The sequence below is a fragment of the Cydia pomonella genome, chromosome 3 (genome assembly GCF_033807575.1).
Source record: "Cydia pomonella isolate Wapato2018A chromosome 3, ilCydPomo1, whole genome shotgun sequence".
Lineage (NCBI taxonomy): Eukaryota > Metazoa > Arthropoda > Insecta > Lepidoptera > Tortricidae > Cydia > Cydia pomonella.
In genome coordinates this window covers 3,623,730-3,641,807 of record NC_084705.1, presented here as the reverse complement: position 1 = coordinate 3,641,807, position 18,078 = coordinate 3,623,730, and the positions used below count along the sequence as shown (strand labels likewise).

The 18,078-nt window shown below is 34.4% G+C and overlaps 2 protein-coding genes across 2 annotated transcripts in view; both read right to left on the bottom strand.

The window, feature by feature from the left end:
• LOC133515820 (calexcitin-1-like) overlaps positions 1–4,563 on the bottom strand; it is a 43,569-nt gene extending 39,006 nt beyond the window's left edge. The window contains exon 1 of the mRNA XM_061848417.1: positions 4,469–4,563. The gene's annotated coding sequence lies outside the window, so the exon portion shown is untranslated. The remainder of the gene's footprint in view (positions 1–4,468) is intronic.
• Positions 4,564–4,907: 344 nt separating this feature from the next.
• LOC133516543 (uncharacterized) lies at positions 4,908–17,655 on the bottom strand. The gene is made up of 2 exons (XM_061849534.1): positions 16,369–17,655; positions 4,908–5,007 (listed from the first exon to the last, which is right to left on the bottom strand). The coding sequence occupies exons 1-2, from the start codon at positions 17,400–17,402 to the stop codon at positions 4,908–4,910; spliced, it is 1,134 nt and encodes a 377-aa protein (XP_061705518.1). The 5' UTR covers positions 17,403–17,655.
• Between the last annotated feature and the right edge of the window lie 423 nt (positions 17,656–18,078).

The window sequence follows — 18,078 nt, the reverse complement described above, 5'->3', positions numbered from 1 at the left end:
GTTGTTGCCTGGAATATCGTATAAAAGCTTTACTTAAAAAGAAAATCATTCGAGCAAATAATCGTTTACGAACGTTGAGGCTACATTATTACTATGTTTATTCACTTTATACTTCGTAAATTGTTCGTTTGAATTATTTTGCCTTTAACAATATTAGAGGTAGTTAATACTAACGAAAATTGATCATGCGATTGGTTTTAACAATAAAAAGGAAAATTAGTACAGAATATTTGGGGTCACTTTCTACGAAATTTTCCATAAAAAGTGAACAGTTTTATTGCAGTTTTATTGCATTGAGAGTTCTGAATTATTACAAGACAGATGAACGCGTAGTTACATGTATGAGTTTAGTTTGCATATGCCTGACTGACAGATAATTGTAATTTATTGAACATATTTTTTAAACTTTGACGCAAAAAGAGGGATTTTATAAGTTTATCATTTTGTGAATTCATATGTCTTTTTATGTCTGGCATGGTATCACCCAAACTGCTAAACCAATTTCATTGCGGTTTTAGATAAAGCATTTGTGATATACCTACCTTGCTGCGGACTCCTTTCAGTGTTTGAAATTATTCTCTCAAAGCAACGTTTCTGCAATTTTTCTTTGTTTCATTATAATATAACGTTGTCTCGTACCATAACTCAGAGGTGAAAGAATTTACAGGATACATAAATTGAGGCAATATGCCATTCCCAGAGGAACCAGAGGTGGAATAAAGATAATGCCATTTTATTCGAGTTACATAACACCCTTAGAGTGTTCACATATTTTCCGATACGATATGGGATACGACCATGAAGAAAAAATTACAGAAGAGTTAAGATAAAGATAAAGATAAGATAAAGATAGTTTATTATTCAAGGCATATAACAATGTGCTTATGAACGTCAAATAAAGCTACACCGGCTCTAACCCTACACCTCTGACCCGAGAAGATTTAAATGACATTTTCGTCAATATATAAACTAAAAACATGCTAAACTATTCCAATTTTATGACACGCACGATTCCAATGCGCGCGCATGGCAAAGGCGCGAACGAAATTGAAAAACAGCCAATTAAAAAAAAATATATAAAAGCTATTATTTTTGTATTTCTATTTGACGGATGGAGATCAAATCGATAAAATGTTATGTTTAATCATTAATATAATTTACGAGAGATCTATAAATTATGTTTGGTGTGATAAAACCTCTTTAAACTAACATTTTAAACTTTATAGTTGGTAAACTTATTACTCGATCAAATTAAGAAGGCTCCGTTTCCATGCATATTATTAGCAATCAGTTACCTTCTTAACTCAGTCGGATAATATACTGAAAAAGCACGCGTGTTTAATATCTAGGATGGTGGAATAAAAACGTCGTTTTGAGCAAGTGTGTTGAAAAATGTTTTTACATATCAAGGTCACTGAGTGAATTAGAAAATTTTGAGAACCTACATTGAAATGATAAATAATTGCCTCCTAGCCTAGCCCATAGTGACCCTGTTTACGAAGCAGGAGGTCCCTGGTTCGAATCCTGGTAAGGGCATTTATTTGTGTTTTTATCACAACTATTTGTTCTTGAGTTAGGTTTTCTATGTATATCAGTAGTTAACTTAACTATAACTTTACCAAATTATAATTGAATTCATTACTTTCTGTACCTACATAATTAACGTGTATTGTATTGGTTTACCCTTAACTTGCTGCTGGAAGAGCGGGGTCTCCTGTCACAAGTATTGATATACTTACTAGGAGGGTCCAACGCTTTCTCAATTTGTAACACAATGATTGTGACCAAAAAACGATTTTTCATTTTCATATATATATCGTATTGTCTACGAAGCACCTCCTGCTAAAATGTATCCGAATGCAATTTTCAAGGAAACCGGAGCTGGCATAAGATAACGCCCTTTGCTTCGGGTTACGTAAGGCCTTAGCTAACGTTTGCTTGTAGACAACACACTTTAGGCTCTTTAATTTAAAACGAATATAGTAAATTGAACTGAAAGCACTGAACAATTTAAAATAATCATGGTCTATATAATTTGAGGTATTTTACTTTATATGGAATTCAGTCTGTCATTTATAAAATATTTTAGTGCGATAAAGTATAAGTAATTAAAAAATATTATCAAGCTAACCAACAGGGTTTTTTCAGGCGTTAGTTTTTGGATCATAAGTGAACTCTTCATATTTACTTATATGGAAACTATTATATCTAAACGTATAATCGTTTGAAATTAAGGACCCGTCTAAGATTCTTAAATATAAAATGAATATAGTAAATGGAACTGAAAACACATAATAAATTGAAACATTCATGGTTTATTAAATGTGAGGTATTTTACTTTATATATTATATGAAATTTATATTGTCAATGATAAAATTCAGATTTTTCGAAGCCACAATGAGCTATTCATCGTTTGTTTAGATTTTAAGTAATTTTAACTTATGTATCTATTTGTAAGAAAGAATAAAGGGACGGCTTGTGAAGTTTTATGAATAAAGTGGTTAGTACTAAACTATTATCGAGCTAAGAAAATACGGAATGCTATTCAGGATTTCTATCAGGTATCAGTTTTAGGATTCGTCATGTATAAACTCGTCATATGTCGGAAGTTTTATATATATTATCATGCTTATATTTGGAAAAAATAGACGCCTAGTAGTTTATGCAGGTACGTCGAGTAGTAATAAAATATATCAAACTTAACAAATCCACAATAATGTAGATGTATAAAAAATATCACATAAATCAGCTGGTTGCCTCTTTTCTTATTTCAATAAGTGTTGCCAAAAATTCTCTAAACTTAGTGTTGAAATACCTAAGTACTCGAATTATGGACTAAGACAGGAACTTTTAAGTACTTTTTAGGGTTCCGTAGTCAACTAGGAACCCTTATAGTTTCGCCATGTCCGTCTGTCTGTCTGTCTGTCTGTCTGTCTGTCTGTCTGTCTGTCCGAGGCTTTGCTCCGTGGTCGTTTGTGCTAGAAAGCTGAAATTCGGCATGGATATATAAATCAATAAAGCCGACAAAGTCGTACAATAAAATCTAAAAATTTAATTTTTTTGAGGGTACCTCCCCTACACGTAAAGTGGGGGTGAATTTTTTTTTTGCTTCAACCCTACAGTGTGGGATATCGTTAAAAAGGTCTTTCAAAACTAATAGGGGTCTTCAACAAACATTTTTTGATAAAGTGAATATATTCGGAGATAATCGCTCCGAAAGAAAAAAAAAATTGTGTCCCCCCCTCTAACTTTTGAACCATAGGTCCAAAAATTATGAAAAAAATCGTGGAAGTAGAGCTTAAGAAAGACATTAAATGAAAACTATAGCGGACATGCTCAGTTTAGGTGTTTTTGAGTTATCGCAAAAAGTTCCCCCTTCATAGTAAAAAGACTTACTTTACCTAATTAGGTACTGATTATGCAAATTTGCCTATTTGTTTAACTCTAATTACTATACTTTAAGCTCCAGTTTAGCTTATTGTGACGGAAGAGTAACTACGGAACCCTACACTGAGCGTGGCCCGACATGCTCTTGGCCGGTTTTTTTTATGATAAGTTAGTACAGTTTGTATTTTATTCTGTTAGATATTCTAAACAAGTACGGATTATACGTTAAATTCACGACAAGTATTATTGTTTACATGTTTAAGCGTTCAGTAAAATAAATAACTATTAGTTAACGAAAATTATAATTGTTTTTTTTTTATAAACCTCGTCTTTCACTGCGTTATTAATAATCATTGCGGATTAGAATATTTTTATGTAATGTTAGTTAAGATAATATTAAGATAATTATGTTACCTACATTATTATATACATTTTTCACCCTGTAAACACCTTGTTACAGCTAAAAGTGTTAAATTACATAACATTGTTTATTGAGGGTGTACATTTCTTTTTATTTATATAAATCTGGCTTAAATATAAAGCCAAACTTCGAAATAAAATCCTTTACAAGGCAGGAACTTTCATAGCAAAGCTTTGAAAGCTTTATACGCCAATACGTCAAACTTGGGGAACCGACGCGAACTTTTTCCACACAAAATCAAGTATGCGAAAACGCTTTCAACCTTCTTTCGATTCAAATATAGAACGCACTTCCACCTTATTATTTTTAAGCTTAATTAAGTACGAAAATAATTGTATTGTAGGTTGTCCTTTTTTTACTGATTTTGAAAATTTTTTTTAAACTAGCTTATTATTAAGTATCTAGAAACATTTTCAAATTTAACAGAACATAACTGTTTATTTTGTTTTAATTTTCAAAACTATATATATTGTTAAAAACACGGCGTCGAAACTGATCCCGTTAAAAAGTTTAATTATACTTTCAAAGTCTCTCGAAAACAAGGTAACTTTTAAAACACTTGCCAACTTCAAGCGTAGTTTAAATAACGAAAACCACATTAAAAACTCACTGTTCAAATATTGGCCACAAATAAAAAATAGAAAATGGAATCCTACCTTTTTTTTGTAGCGTGCGGGAGCAGTGGTTGCAGAACGTAAAGTGCCGCGCGGCGGTCCGTATCCGACTGAACGTACCGTACCTATAGGACCATACTGCAGCCCGCGAGAACCTGAGGGCCGATTGATCGGGCCTGGAGATGCTTGTGTCACTTACAATTTACGTTCTAATGTATAAGAGTTTAAATATAGTGTGAAGATTTAAGTTCCAGAAGAAGGAATTAAAGGAAGGAATTTTTAGTTAAAATATTTTATATCTACTCTCAATTTGAATTGAATACAGTTTTTCGACTCTCGACTCTCTAATAATGTCCCACCTTCCCCGTTACCTACTTAGTGACAATTTTATTTATACACACGCAAAGGAAATAAAAACGCAAGAAAATACAAAGTATTTATGATGTAAATGACCATGTTAACTTCAAATTGCACGACAAAAATCTTAGTTCTGTCCTATAGTTCCTTCCTTCCTCCTCCTTCCTCCTTCCTCCTCCTTCCTCCTTCCTCCTCCTTCCTCCTTCCTTCCTCCCTCCTTGTAGTCCCTGTAGTTCATTTATAATATACGGTACGTATCTGAACGTAAAGGAATTACTTAAAACCTTTAATTTTTAGGACATACCGAGCAACATTTACTATGGGCCCAACCCTGAAATCGCGAAAAAAAGTTTGGCTGTTTCATACATTTTGCTGGTCTGATGTTGAAATTTCCTAAGGGAGAGTCGATTTTTTTTGCGGTTTCGGGGTTGGTCCTATAGTAAACCTTGCTCAGTATGACCTAAATGTTAATGAGTTTGAGTAATTGCTTTACGTTCAGATACATACGGTGTTATTATTAATACGTAAACAATTCTTTACTAATCTACCATAACTATGATTTATAGCAAGTTACATCAATTATAGGATTATCTGTTGTTGTCGAGCGTTAGTTATTACAACGTTATTTATTGCTACTAAAGTTGCTTTATTGAGTTTTTCTGTGCGAAAGTTAAAATTTAGTGCTCTGTGGAATTTATTAGACGTTTTCGGACATTTGCAATTTGAGAGGAGAAAGATTTATTGTCTCAATATTTTTAGTTATTCAAATACCCTGTTTGATCAAGGACTTTTCTTATTATGTACGGTGTAAATAAAAAAAAACTTTTACGAAAACACTTTTGAGTTTGCCATATATTAAACCAAGGCCAAGGCGCTCAAAAATATCTGAACATCCGATAACGTCTTGATAATAGCGGCTTTGTTCAGATATTTGTGAACACCATGGCTACTTCGATATATTTGGTGGCCATTGTACAAATCACGATTCACGTCTTTACGTCGGTACTCACTTATACCTAAATAATAGCTAGTTTAATTATTAATTAAGAGGTAATAAACCCTCAGCTGAAAGCCCCTTAAATTTCACTATGGCTGTCAACTAATTTATAATTTATGTGTCACCATTAAATGCCGAACGTCAATTATTATAATTGAGCATTCCTCGCTGTTAATAAACGCCCTAAGCCTTTTTACGGGATTGCAATATCACGCAAATGAGGCACGGGCGCCGGTCCTTAGGCTTTTTACTACTTCGTGCTTAACACAGTTATTACTAAACTAGGGATGGAATACTGTCGATAAATTATATGTCGATATTGATGTAATTTAAATTGTAAGTAATAATTTTAGTGAAATGGAAAAGGATTTATGCCCAGGCTCATACTTTTTGATATTTATTTTGATGCCACAGTCTATTTTATATATAGGTGCACGCAAAAGGTACTGCGAGCGACATTTTATTTTTTAAATTTTGAATGCCGCTTCCGATATATTAATAAATTTGATATCATATGCTTAGATTGATACAATATGTAAGCCATACAACCGGCACACCAATCCTAAAATATATGCTACATATGCGGTTTTGCTAGCATATGTCTATTCAGCAAATTATTACTAGACTTTGGAAGATTTATAATATAAATATACAATAAAGTGGTGTAATTATTAATAAAAAATAAATAATGTTAAATAGTTCTGAAACAAATTATGTTTTTCCTATTAACAATACTGGTCATCAATCTAAATTTGTTCTCAAGTCTAGCCTCCATATAAAATGCATCTTGATAAAGATTGGGCAGAATATTTTCAAGAGCCTATAAAGCGGCTGTATATCACTGTTAATGTTAACTTTATTACGCGCGTAATAAGGTGTTTTTTACTGTGGAAAGGTACATTGTGATATGCATTTTAAAAGTAACTAGTCAAAATAGTTTATAGGTCAACTGCATAGATAAAGGTGTCTCGAATAGCCAGCTTAGTTTACTAGTTCAATGTCGAATTAAACAGACAGTTATAGGTTATTTCGGTTGGAAAAGTTTAAATTGCGTTGGCCCGCAACGTTTTTTCGCCGCTACTGCTGCTAAGCCACCTGCTGTATCCAAGTCTAAGCAGCGGCCGAAGAAAGGGGTGCAGAGCCTTCGTGAACCTGTTCACAAGGACCAATCACAGCCGACTCTAAGGAAGTCGAGATGCGACGAGGATGATTTCAAGAAGGTGGAAAGAGAAGAAAGCCGGCTCGTCAGAATCAGTGCGGTACTGTACCGACTAGACCCAAGTTCGATGACTGTCTGAGTTCAGACTCGTCCTGAGGTTCACGAAGTTAAAATCTCGACACAATGAGAATTTTAATTCGTTTGTGGTGAGCATTCCGACTGAACGTTCTAGCGATCTTCAGCAAGGAAGAGTTTTGGAGTTTTTAAAATATATTTTTATAATATGTTTGTAAGTCTTAAGGTATTTATTTATGGGCCATTAGTTGCCTGAAATAAAGATTTTTCATTTCATTTCATTATTTTAAATTCGAATAAAATTCAAAGGAGTGATTTTTTTACTCATATATCACAATCGAAATGCCATTGGTATAATTTAGTGTACTGTGAAATGAAATGAAAATGAAAATCTTTATTTTCAGGCAACTATTGGCCCATAGGTAAATATACCTTCCTTAAAACTAGCATATATTTTATTATAAAATATATTTTAAAACCAAAAACACAATTATGACTGCGATGCATACTAGGTTATCATGCATAGGTATAGTATACTGTAAAATGAGATTGAGGAATGGGAATTTCAAGGATTTATTTTAGTAATAATAGAAGATAAATAGCATAAAATATAATATAAATATTATAGGCACATTCTTACACAAATTGACTAAGTCCCACGGAAAGCTTAAGAAGGCTCGTGTTGTGGGTACTCAGACAACAATACATATAATGTACAAATACTATAAGATATATATAATATATAAAAGGAGAATATCGATAAGTTTGTCCCAGCATTAATAGTTAAGAGTTATAAAGTGACTCGTCAATGAGGGGTAATTAGTGGGGGCGAACACTGGGCTATTTAGCGGCTCTGATCGTCTGTAAATTTGCTGAGGCTGAATATGTAAATGAAGGAATATTGTACACGTTTCATTAATGTTTTGTTTGGAGAAGAAAAATCAAAATTTAAACAGCTTTCAGAACTCATTTACCGTGAAGGGTTTGCGAAATCAAAATTAATTTGGAACAACATAAAAAAAAGGAATAATTGAATTTCCAAAAAGTGAGAAAAACGAATTGCCAGTTTGGCAACTTTTCCGATTCAAGTTGCGAAATGAGTTGTTCTGCTCGGAAAATGTAAAATTAGACAGATTGTGCAGAAGCCAATTTTGACAGATCTGTAATAAGAAAAGGGTAAGTAGGTCGAGGAAAAATGTAGGTACAGTCAGCATTCATATAAATGAATGCAACAACGTGCCAAATGTAACTGCCACCCTCGAATACTTTTCTTATCTCGACAGTTCGCAGTCAAAGGTATCTGCAACAATTCAATTGTTCTATTTATTTATTTTTTATACTAGGCTATGTACAGTCAACCAATTTGATTCCTAGGCCACTATAGAACCATGCCATAATGACTTCTACGACAGTGCTTATTGAGTGATGCGTGTCAAGTATCTAGTAGTTAAAGCGACAAGGTTCTATTCAACCCCGGAGGAGATACAAGCGCGTTTCCGACCCTAACACTCCGCACCCTCGTTGAGCTCTGGCAACCTTACTCACCGGCAGGAACACAACACTCTTAGTGGGGTCTATATGGGGCTGCGGTTTTCTGTAAGGTACCTATATACAAGGATGTCTGTGACGCTGGCATAGCTGGTGAAATTTATTGATTATATCTGTGTTATATTGTAGTGGTTAATATAATCGCTATTTTTACAAGCTTTTATTTCACCTGACCGTTGTCTGTTTGTAATCAAATCTTGCAAGTTAAATTGACCCACTTCCTGGTTTCCGATGAAGCTGAAAATTTGCATACATATGTAAGTCGGGTGACAATGCAATATTATGGTACCATCGAGATGATCTGATGATGGAGACAGGAGGTGGCCATAGGAACTCTGTGATAAAACAACGTAACCTAATTGTGTTTGGGGTTTTTAGAATTGTCCCGATGAGTATTAGTTACTTGTCGAAAGAAAAGTACAGTCAGCGATAAAAGCTTGTACCAAAAATGAAATTTTTGCCAAAAACTTATTATAATATATACTTACCTAGGTTTTGATGTAAATGATAGCACGTTATTTTTTTTTATTGACATGCACAGAGAGCCCTTGATATGAGCATAGAAACAGATATAAAATTAATTATTTCAGTATGAACTAAAAACATAAAAGTTGTGCATGTTGACATATAAATTGGTTTTTTGAATAAAAATCATTATGATTATGAAATTAATTAATTTGGGCCTATACTAACTACGCTTACAGTATTTGTTCCTAGTGTATAATTACTAATTATTTTCCACTCTTTATTTCTTTTTTTAGCTTAATTTCCCAATTACTTTTATGTGTAATGTTTATCCTATAAATTTTGTATGTATTTATATCCTCTACTTTCTTGTACCTTGTTCTACATTTTGCTGCATTTATCACCCTCTTCTCACTCTCTCCTCTCATCTACTCAAAGGTTAACTGGAACAGATCCCTTAAAGGGATAAGTTAGCCTTTGTACTTAGCTTTTCCTAATTGTAAGTTACTTTTATTATATGTTTTTGTACAATAGATTAAATTAGATTAGATTATTTTATATCATGATATACATTTCAATACAGCCTAAGCCAAAATTATAAAATCAAACGTCAAAAACTAGAAACTAATATGCAAGAATTCCATAAAAACAATAAAATAATATTATATTTTATCTCCTAAAAAGGATCGTCAGGGTAGAATTAACAAGAAATATAAATAAAGAGTTTACTACTACTTGATTGTATCAAAAATACACGCTACATAAAAACTCTAAGTATAATATTTTATTTCCAAAACAAATGCGTAACTTTCGACATTGACTAGTAATTCGCCCCGGGATAGATTTATCATTCAATGAAGCCCAACACAATTGATGCGAGATAAGAACTTGTGGACAGTGAAATATTATCTGATTCCCAAAGTTTAGGGTTAAATTGAACCTTTTCAACTATTTAGAAAATCTAACCCTTTTTTGGGGCAAGGGTCGAAGCTCAACCTTTTTGAGAGTACATCAAAAGGTTGCATATGTCATCAGTATAGTCACTCAGTAGGGCGGTCCAATTTTGTATGGAGAAAAAAAAGTGGAATAGATTTTATCTTCACAAGGCTCTCTTTATTATATTATGGAATAGTAATCTATGTGCCAAATTTGCTAATGATTTAGTGGTCGCTATGATTGTATGATTTGCAATATCCTCATATAAATAAAAAAATGGAAAGTAACCTAAAAGTAAAAAAAATCGACCGCCATATTTATAACATACCTACTTATAACTAGTGGATAAAACGTATAAAGAGCCCTTAAAGACATTTCCAAAGCAGAATTATTGATGGGTCAATTTATTTTCATACAATTTTGTATGGCAGAATTATTTAATTTATAGCAAACTTTAAATAATGTTTAATTGTTCTAAATTTTGCTATGGACACTTTTTACGTATACTGGAATAAAAAAACCCGTGTGGAAAAGGAATTTTCATAACTTTATATTTTTGGACCACTCCATTGCTTAGTGAATTATAAATTATGGTTTTATCACACTACATGAAAATTCATGATTTTAAAATTTTGGTTGGAGTTTGTCCTTGCAAACATAAAAGTGTTCTCTCTCTCTCTCTCTCTCTCTCTCTCTCTGTGTGTGTGTGTGTGTGCGTGTGTGCGTTTGTGTGTTTTCCTTAAGCGTGTACCAATTCGATATAAATACTACCTACGATTTTGCTTTAACCCCTTCTCAATAGTGTCATAAATAGAAGGGTGTATTAAACATTATAGGTATATATGACTATGACTAATTTAATTTACGGCTTAGATAACCTAATTTCATGCATCAGCTGTCACGGTTCTAGGAGTGCTACAATGCTACATACATTCTAAACGACGCGTTCCCATGCTGTGCTTTATTCCCTAAGCATATTTGAACAGAACTCTCCCTCTATAGTGTGTGCACAATTCTCACAAAATACAGCTCGCTTCCGCAAACCGCGAGGGATGTTTGCGTGACACTTAGAGATGTGCATCGAGATGCACCGCGGATTCTGGAGCGCTAGATCTTCCCAATTTAGTTGGATAATCCTTTCAAGTTTGAGCCGAGAATTCTGGGTTTCAAGAATAATATGTATGTATATTCTTTATTGTACATAGAAATAAAAACACGAAAAACAGTAATTGATTGAGAATTGCTTTTATAAAAGCTGCGTTTTGAGGGTAGATGTGGAAATGTAAGTCTAAGGTGTTTTTCCTTAAAGTTATTTGTGTAATATACCTACACTTGGAGCTGGGGTCGTAAGGAAGATGATAATCGATTTATCGACATATGCCGATTCATTATACTAAATTATGTTATGTTTCGTTTGGCGTTACCTATAAACGACTAGGCTCCCTTTTTTTTAGCAAAAGTTGACTCACAGGTGTTTCACGCGACATTTTCCCTCAAATCCTTACACAGACGCAGTAATAACATCACGCAAACGGTGATAGAATTTCGTACAGTCTCAATCAAATAACTTTTACCCTCAAACAGTATAAGTAACTGTAACTGTACAAGAACTTAAAATCATACCAATAGATTTATGACTTCTTACAATCGTTAGACATTATCTAGTATAATCCTTGTACATTACTTTTAAAATTTAACAATTGAAAATTTAAAGAATAATTGTAAGCAGGCCTCAAGGGCTCTTTTACAAGTTAATAGGTACGACATTCACAGTGACATGAAAAATACATTTATCAAGCCACAGGCATTGGCAACAGCCAATACTTGGGTAAACATAACATTAATATAATCTTTAAAAAAACTACAGTATTACAGAGATGTATTATGTATATAAATATATATATATATATATATATATATCTCTAATAATAATTTGGATTGAACTTTAATCTTCTACTGAGTTGGCAGTGCAGACAGCACACCCCAGAGTAGTGTCAATATTTTTTTTTCTTTGTAAATATTTATCATTACTACGACAATGTTTATTTGTCGAACCCAAGTTTTGCGAGCCAAAAACTCAATGTTAGTGAAGTAACTGGGGCGTAAGTAACTACTAACTACTACTACTAGCTTTAATAGCAATCACTAATAGAAAAATAAAAAAATGTACCGGAATGAAAGATGGATCAAAAGTCACGTGGTAATTTCTACCCAATATTGGCTTTTGTCCTGATGACTGTTGAAAATTAAGCATTTCTATGTCAAGGTATGCAGTTTGGGAGTCGTGAATTAAACACGGGCGTCGAGCTGAGACTGGTTTATTATATCCCAATCTAATGCTACCCACTTTTACCAAATGCCAATTAATACAAATACCTACAACCTCCTTCTTTGAAAAATTAAATAATTTAAATAGAACACCATGTAGTGATCAGATTGTTTAAATCACCTTTCCATCCCCCACAGAAATAGCAGACGACTCGCAATTATAGACTTTATTTAAATGCCAGAAAGTTTGTTTTACATTAATACGCGTGTTATCTCACAGCGGTTAGTGACGGATAAAAAGGGTTATTAAACACACACCTTAGACTATATACTAGGTAGGTAGTACGTACTGTTATTGTTTGTAAACACTTGCATAACAGCAACATGACTATGAATTTGAATGTAAACGTGTGTGGAAAATTACAACTAAAATAACATTAAGTCCATCTTCTTACACAGATGCAAGAAGAAGGTAATTGAATATTATTAATTGGAAATTTATCACATGCCAATTTGATTATATCGTGCTTACTACTTAATCTAAACTTGAATATCTCTTACGTTGAAGTAAGTTGATAGAAATTTAGTTTTACAAATGTATTAAAAATAACATGACTCTCATGCAGTACTTATAATTATAACACCAAATACATATAGAATTTTATGCATTTTCATATTTTAAATTCTTATTTTATTAATATTTATATTATATGACAAATATGTCCACATAAGAACATACCTACTTGAAGTTTGCAAAATATTTTTAGTCACTGTCAAAGCACAATTGACTAAGTAGGTATCTCGGTGTAATGAGCTTATGGAATGTACATAGTTTTTTTTTTATTTTATTTTAATTTTTATTTATTTTTTACAATACATACATTTTGATGCTTAGGTACTCGAATTCCTTGTACAATAGGTATCAACAAAGTTTTATATTAACTCAAAGTTACTTACTTTAGGTAATTAAACTATTGTTTTATCAAATCTCTTATTAATTACATGCACACTTTATGCTAAACACACTTATGCTAACAATAAAAACGAAAGTTATGGCTCACGTGACACGATTGACGGTAGTGGACGTGGAGGGGTATCCCCACCGATCAGGAGGTCGCACTGTCCTGCCGGAACGAGTACGATAAAACATATCATTAGTTTGCACATTCTGATCAGCTGACTGAACAACCGGTTGGCTGGAGTTGGATGTTATTTGTGGTTGCGTAACTAACGAGGGAGAGATTACGTCATCATCTAGGTTGAGATATGTAGGTTCTGGTCTTTCGTATGAGTCTATAATTAAATGTCTCCTGTTGCGTCGTAGAACGTTACCGTTAGGCATTGAGATCAGATATGTCCTAGGTCCTAAAATGCTGTGAACTGTGCCTGGAACCCAACTATTAAATAATTTTAATTTTATTTTTTGTCCAATGATTAAGGGGGTTAAGTTTCTGGTACGTAAATCGAAATAATGTTTTTGAATCTCCTGTCTTTGTGTTAATCTATCGTGATAATGTTGTTGCATTCTTATCTTAGGTACCGTTGGGTTACTTTTGTACGGAATTATACCTCGGAGTTTCCTGTTATATAACAACTCTGCAGGTGACGGCAAAATATCACTTATCGGCGTACATACGTACTCTAATAACGCAATATCTAAGTCTGATCCATCGAAGTTAGTTTTTTTCATAATATTTTTTATTGTTTGAATAGATCGTTCCACTTGACCGTTTGATTGAGCGTGTCCAGGGGACGAGGTGACGTGGTGGAATTTCCAATTCAAAGAAAACTGTTTAAAAAGGTTAGAGGAGAATTCTGGTCCGTTATCGCTCATTACAATTTTCGGTATCCCGTGTCTTCGAAATATGTATTTTAGTTCAGAAATTACGTTTTCTGATTTTAGACTTTGTAATTTTGCTATTTCTATAAATTTACTGAAGTAATCTACAATAAGTATGTACGATTGATTCGCTAAGTGAAAAATATCTACCCCCACTTTACGCCATGGTTTTTTCGGTATTTCATGTGAAATAAGAGGCTCCTTCGAATTTTGTTTTTTATAAGTGAGGCACGCTTGACAGTTAGATAGATAATCTTGTAATTGAGAATTAATATTTGGCCAGTATACTGTCTCCCTAGCCCTAAGTTTGCATTTATCTAGTCCCAAGTGACTAGAGTGAATTTTTTTTAACATATCGTGTCGCATGCACTTTGGTATGACAATCCTATTACCCTTCCATACCATTCCAAAATCAGTAGTAAGTTCATCTCTAATATTCCAATAACATTTTAAAGTATCCTTAATTTTATCTTTTTCATTTGGCCAACCACGTTTAATTACTTTTATTAAACTTTGAAGCTCATCATCCTCCTTTGTACACTTTTGTACTTCTAATAAATGTGTGTCGGTTAAAGCATTGGAAGCCGCGAGCGCGCATACTTGCGCCTGCGCTTCCAGATGGTCGAGCGGAGGGAGGGTCGTGCCTGCGCTCGGTGCAGGCGCCCGCGATAGTGCGTCAGCGATATATAGATATTTGCCGGGCTTGTACACTAATGTAAACGTGTATGGATATAAACGCTGGAGCATGGGCAAGGGGCTTATTAATTATGTTAACGAGTGGCTTATGATCGGTTTCTATTATTATATTTGTACGGCCGTATATATATGTATAAAATTTCTCGCAAGCGAAGACGCAAGCATACAGCTCTTTTTCGATCTGAGCGTATGCCTGCTCTGTCTTTGTTAATGACTTAGAACCGTAACAAACTGGTAAATTCCTTTGTAATAAACAAGCACCCAAGCCATGTTTACTCGCATCAACGGAAATCACTACCGGTGCGTTGACATCATAGTATTGCAATACTGGTGAAGAGGTTAAACATGTTTGTAGATTTTTAAAACAATCTTCGTGATTTTTGTCCCAATGCCATTCGATGTCTTTCCTTAAAAGTTCTCTTAACTTAGCAGACTTCTCAGAGAAGTTGGGTATAAAATTACTAACGTATGTTACAAGACCCAAAAATCTCTCAACATCTTTTAAATTTTGAGGCGTAGGCATGTCCCTAATCGCTGATATGTGAGAATCATCCGGACGAATGCCATCGCTGCCAATTTTGTGGCCAAGATATTTTATTTCAGTTAAGCCGATTCTGCATTTTTGCTTATTTAATTTTATGTTAATATCTTTACATCTATTCAACACCGCTCTTAATCTCTGATCATGAATTTCCTTAGTTGGACCATACACTAACAAGTCGTCAACAAATAATACTACACCCTCTATATCATCAAAATGACTATACAACCGTTTGTGAAATATTTCAGATGCCGAGGAGATTCCATAAGGCATCCTTAAAAATTTATAACTCCCGAATACCGTATTGAAAGTACAAAGGTCTGTACTACTTGGATGGAGTTTTACTTGCCAGAAACCTTGCTTCGCGTCTAATGTGCTAAAATACTTCGCACCTAACAACTCCGCCGTAATTTCCTCAAAAGTTGGCAGTTTAAAATGTTCACGCCTAATTGCTTTATTTAAGTCGCGGGGATCCAGGCATAAACGTAAGTCACCATTTGGTTTTTTGACTACCGTCATACTATTGACCCAATCTGTGGGGCCCTCTACTTTTGAAATAATACCTTCCTCTTCCATCTCATCCAATTTATTTTTTATCTGATCTTTTAATGCCAACGGTAGCTTTCTCGGAGCGTGGACTACTGGGGAAATGTCATTTTTTAATTGTATTTTATATTCCCCTGGCAAGCAACCCATACCCTCGAAAACATCTAAAAATTCGTCTAATATTTTTTCACTTGGAGAATTTTCATTAATAGACATAATTAGTTTAACTAAATTTAATTCCACGCATGAACTCCTGCCAAGTACCGGACACGAATTAACATCGGCAATTATGAACTTCAAAAAATGTGTATTTCCCCTGTAAGCTACTTTTAAATAACATTTTCCCACTACGATAATCTCTTTCCCAGAATAGCCATGCAACTTTGTTGACGTTTTAGTTAAATCATTAGTTGACAACTGGATTTTACTTAAAAATCTTTTAGGCAATACATTAACATCCGCTCCAGAATCTAGCTTAAAAGTGATACACCCTTTGTTTATCTCTAAATTTACTGACCAGTCACTGTTAACATTATTAACTTGAGCGATTACCTGATCGGTGGAGTCCTCCTGTATTTCGTACACGCGACGCGACGATCGACACATTCTCGCATAGTGATTCATCCGATTGCAATTGTTACACCGTACTCCGAACGCGGGGCATTCCATCCTTCGGTGCGCATGACCGCAATTACTACAGCCGTTAAAAGTTCTCTGCGGTTCACTTGACGTTGCTTGCGGTGATGGATTGTTATGAAGATTAAACGTCTTCTCTCTGGGGTTAGGGGTATAAAATGAAGATCTGGTGTGATATGTCTGATGCTCCCGAGCTCCGCTGGGCGCGTTTGATCGCATCGGTGTGTGAGACGGCCGGCGCGGGCGGTTTATAGCGGCTGAGGCATAACGTCTGTTAACTACATGCACGTCACAGGTTGTAGTTCCGGATTGATTATTGTTTTGTGAAACTTCGTGTACGTGCTGTTCGACACTATTTGTCTTTATATTTAATACGTGCATTTTAGACATCTCTGCTAACTTGCATATGTCCATTGCTTTCTTTAATGAAATGTCCGGTTCCCTCAACATCCGTTCCGAAAGGGTCACCTCTTTTACACCACATATGAACCTGCTACACACTAAACCATCACGCAATTCTCCAAACTCGCATTTGGCAGCTATTTTATTTAATTCAAAAATGTACTGTTCGGTTGACTCTAAGTCCTTCTGATCTCTTTTAAAAAATTTATGCCTTTCGACTGCCAAATTTTTTACCGGGACAAAAAACGCGTCAAACTTTCTTAGCAAGTCTTCCACCGTATCCGTCTCCTCGTTTGTAAATTGCTCATACACTTCACGACATTTGGTTCCGATGACATGCAACAATATATTCACTTGCACTTTTTTAGGTTTCGTCGAAAGTTCACATGCTTCGTAATAGATTTTAAAAGATTTCTTCCAATTGTCCCACTCAGCACTTAAATTTCCGGATGTCACATTAACTAGATTATTCTCAAACGAGAATGGCGGCGGTGGTTGTAAAACTGACTCCATTGTTAAAGAAATGACGACGATATCCTCCCTAAGAATCGGCAAACTGCTCACTTTCACCGTTTGTCATTTATTAGCCGCACAAAACAACGAAATCCACTTTATCTCAATATAATTTCACTTAGGTACCGGCTGCGCCATGTCAAGGTATGCAGTTTGGGAGTCGTGAATTAAACACGGGCGTCGAGCTGAGACTGGTTTATTATATCCCAATCTAATGCTACCCACTTTTACCAAATGCCAATTAATACAAATACCTACATTCTACATACACGACATAATTTCTAGAGTTGAAACAAGTCAAAATACTGAACGTCCATTTATACTGTGGCAAATCATGTTGAGGCGGCTCCCAGAAATCACAGGGTTTTACGTTTACGGCACCGCCGCCCCTGATGGCGCTAAAGTGATTTCATTTTAGCACTATTCAGGGCTCCCGAAACACTGGAAAATACTTTCACATATACAATGCAACATTTAAAAATATTAAAAATAATAATAATTCAGGCTATGGGCACAGGCCTCCTCTCATGCGCGAGAGGGCTCGGGCTATAGTCCCCACTCCCCACGCTAGCCCAACAAAAACCGCAATATAATTATTTATTAAAATAATATTATATATTACGTAAATATTTCATTCAATGTTATACGAATTCAATATCATTGTACGCGGAAGGCA

What these genes read in the sequence shown, in the direction of transcription:
- LOC133516543 (XM_061849534.1), bottom strand. Translation starts at nt 17,402, where the DNA reads ATGGAGTCAGTTTTACAACCACCGCCGCCATTCTCGTTTGAGAATAAT. An exon ending in AATAATGTTAACAGTGACTG is followed by an intron (nt 5,008 to 16,368) that starts GTCAGTAAATTT and finishes AATGAACTACAG; the next exon opens with GGACTACAAGGAGGGAGGAA.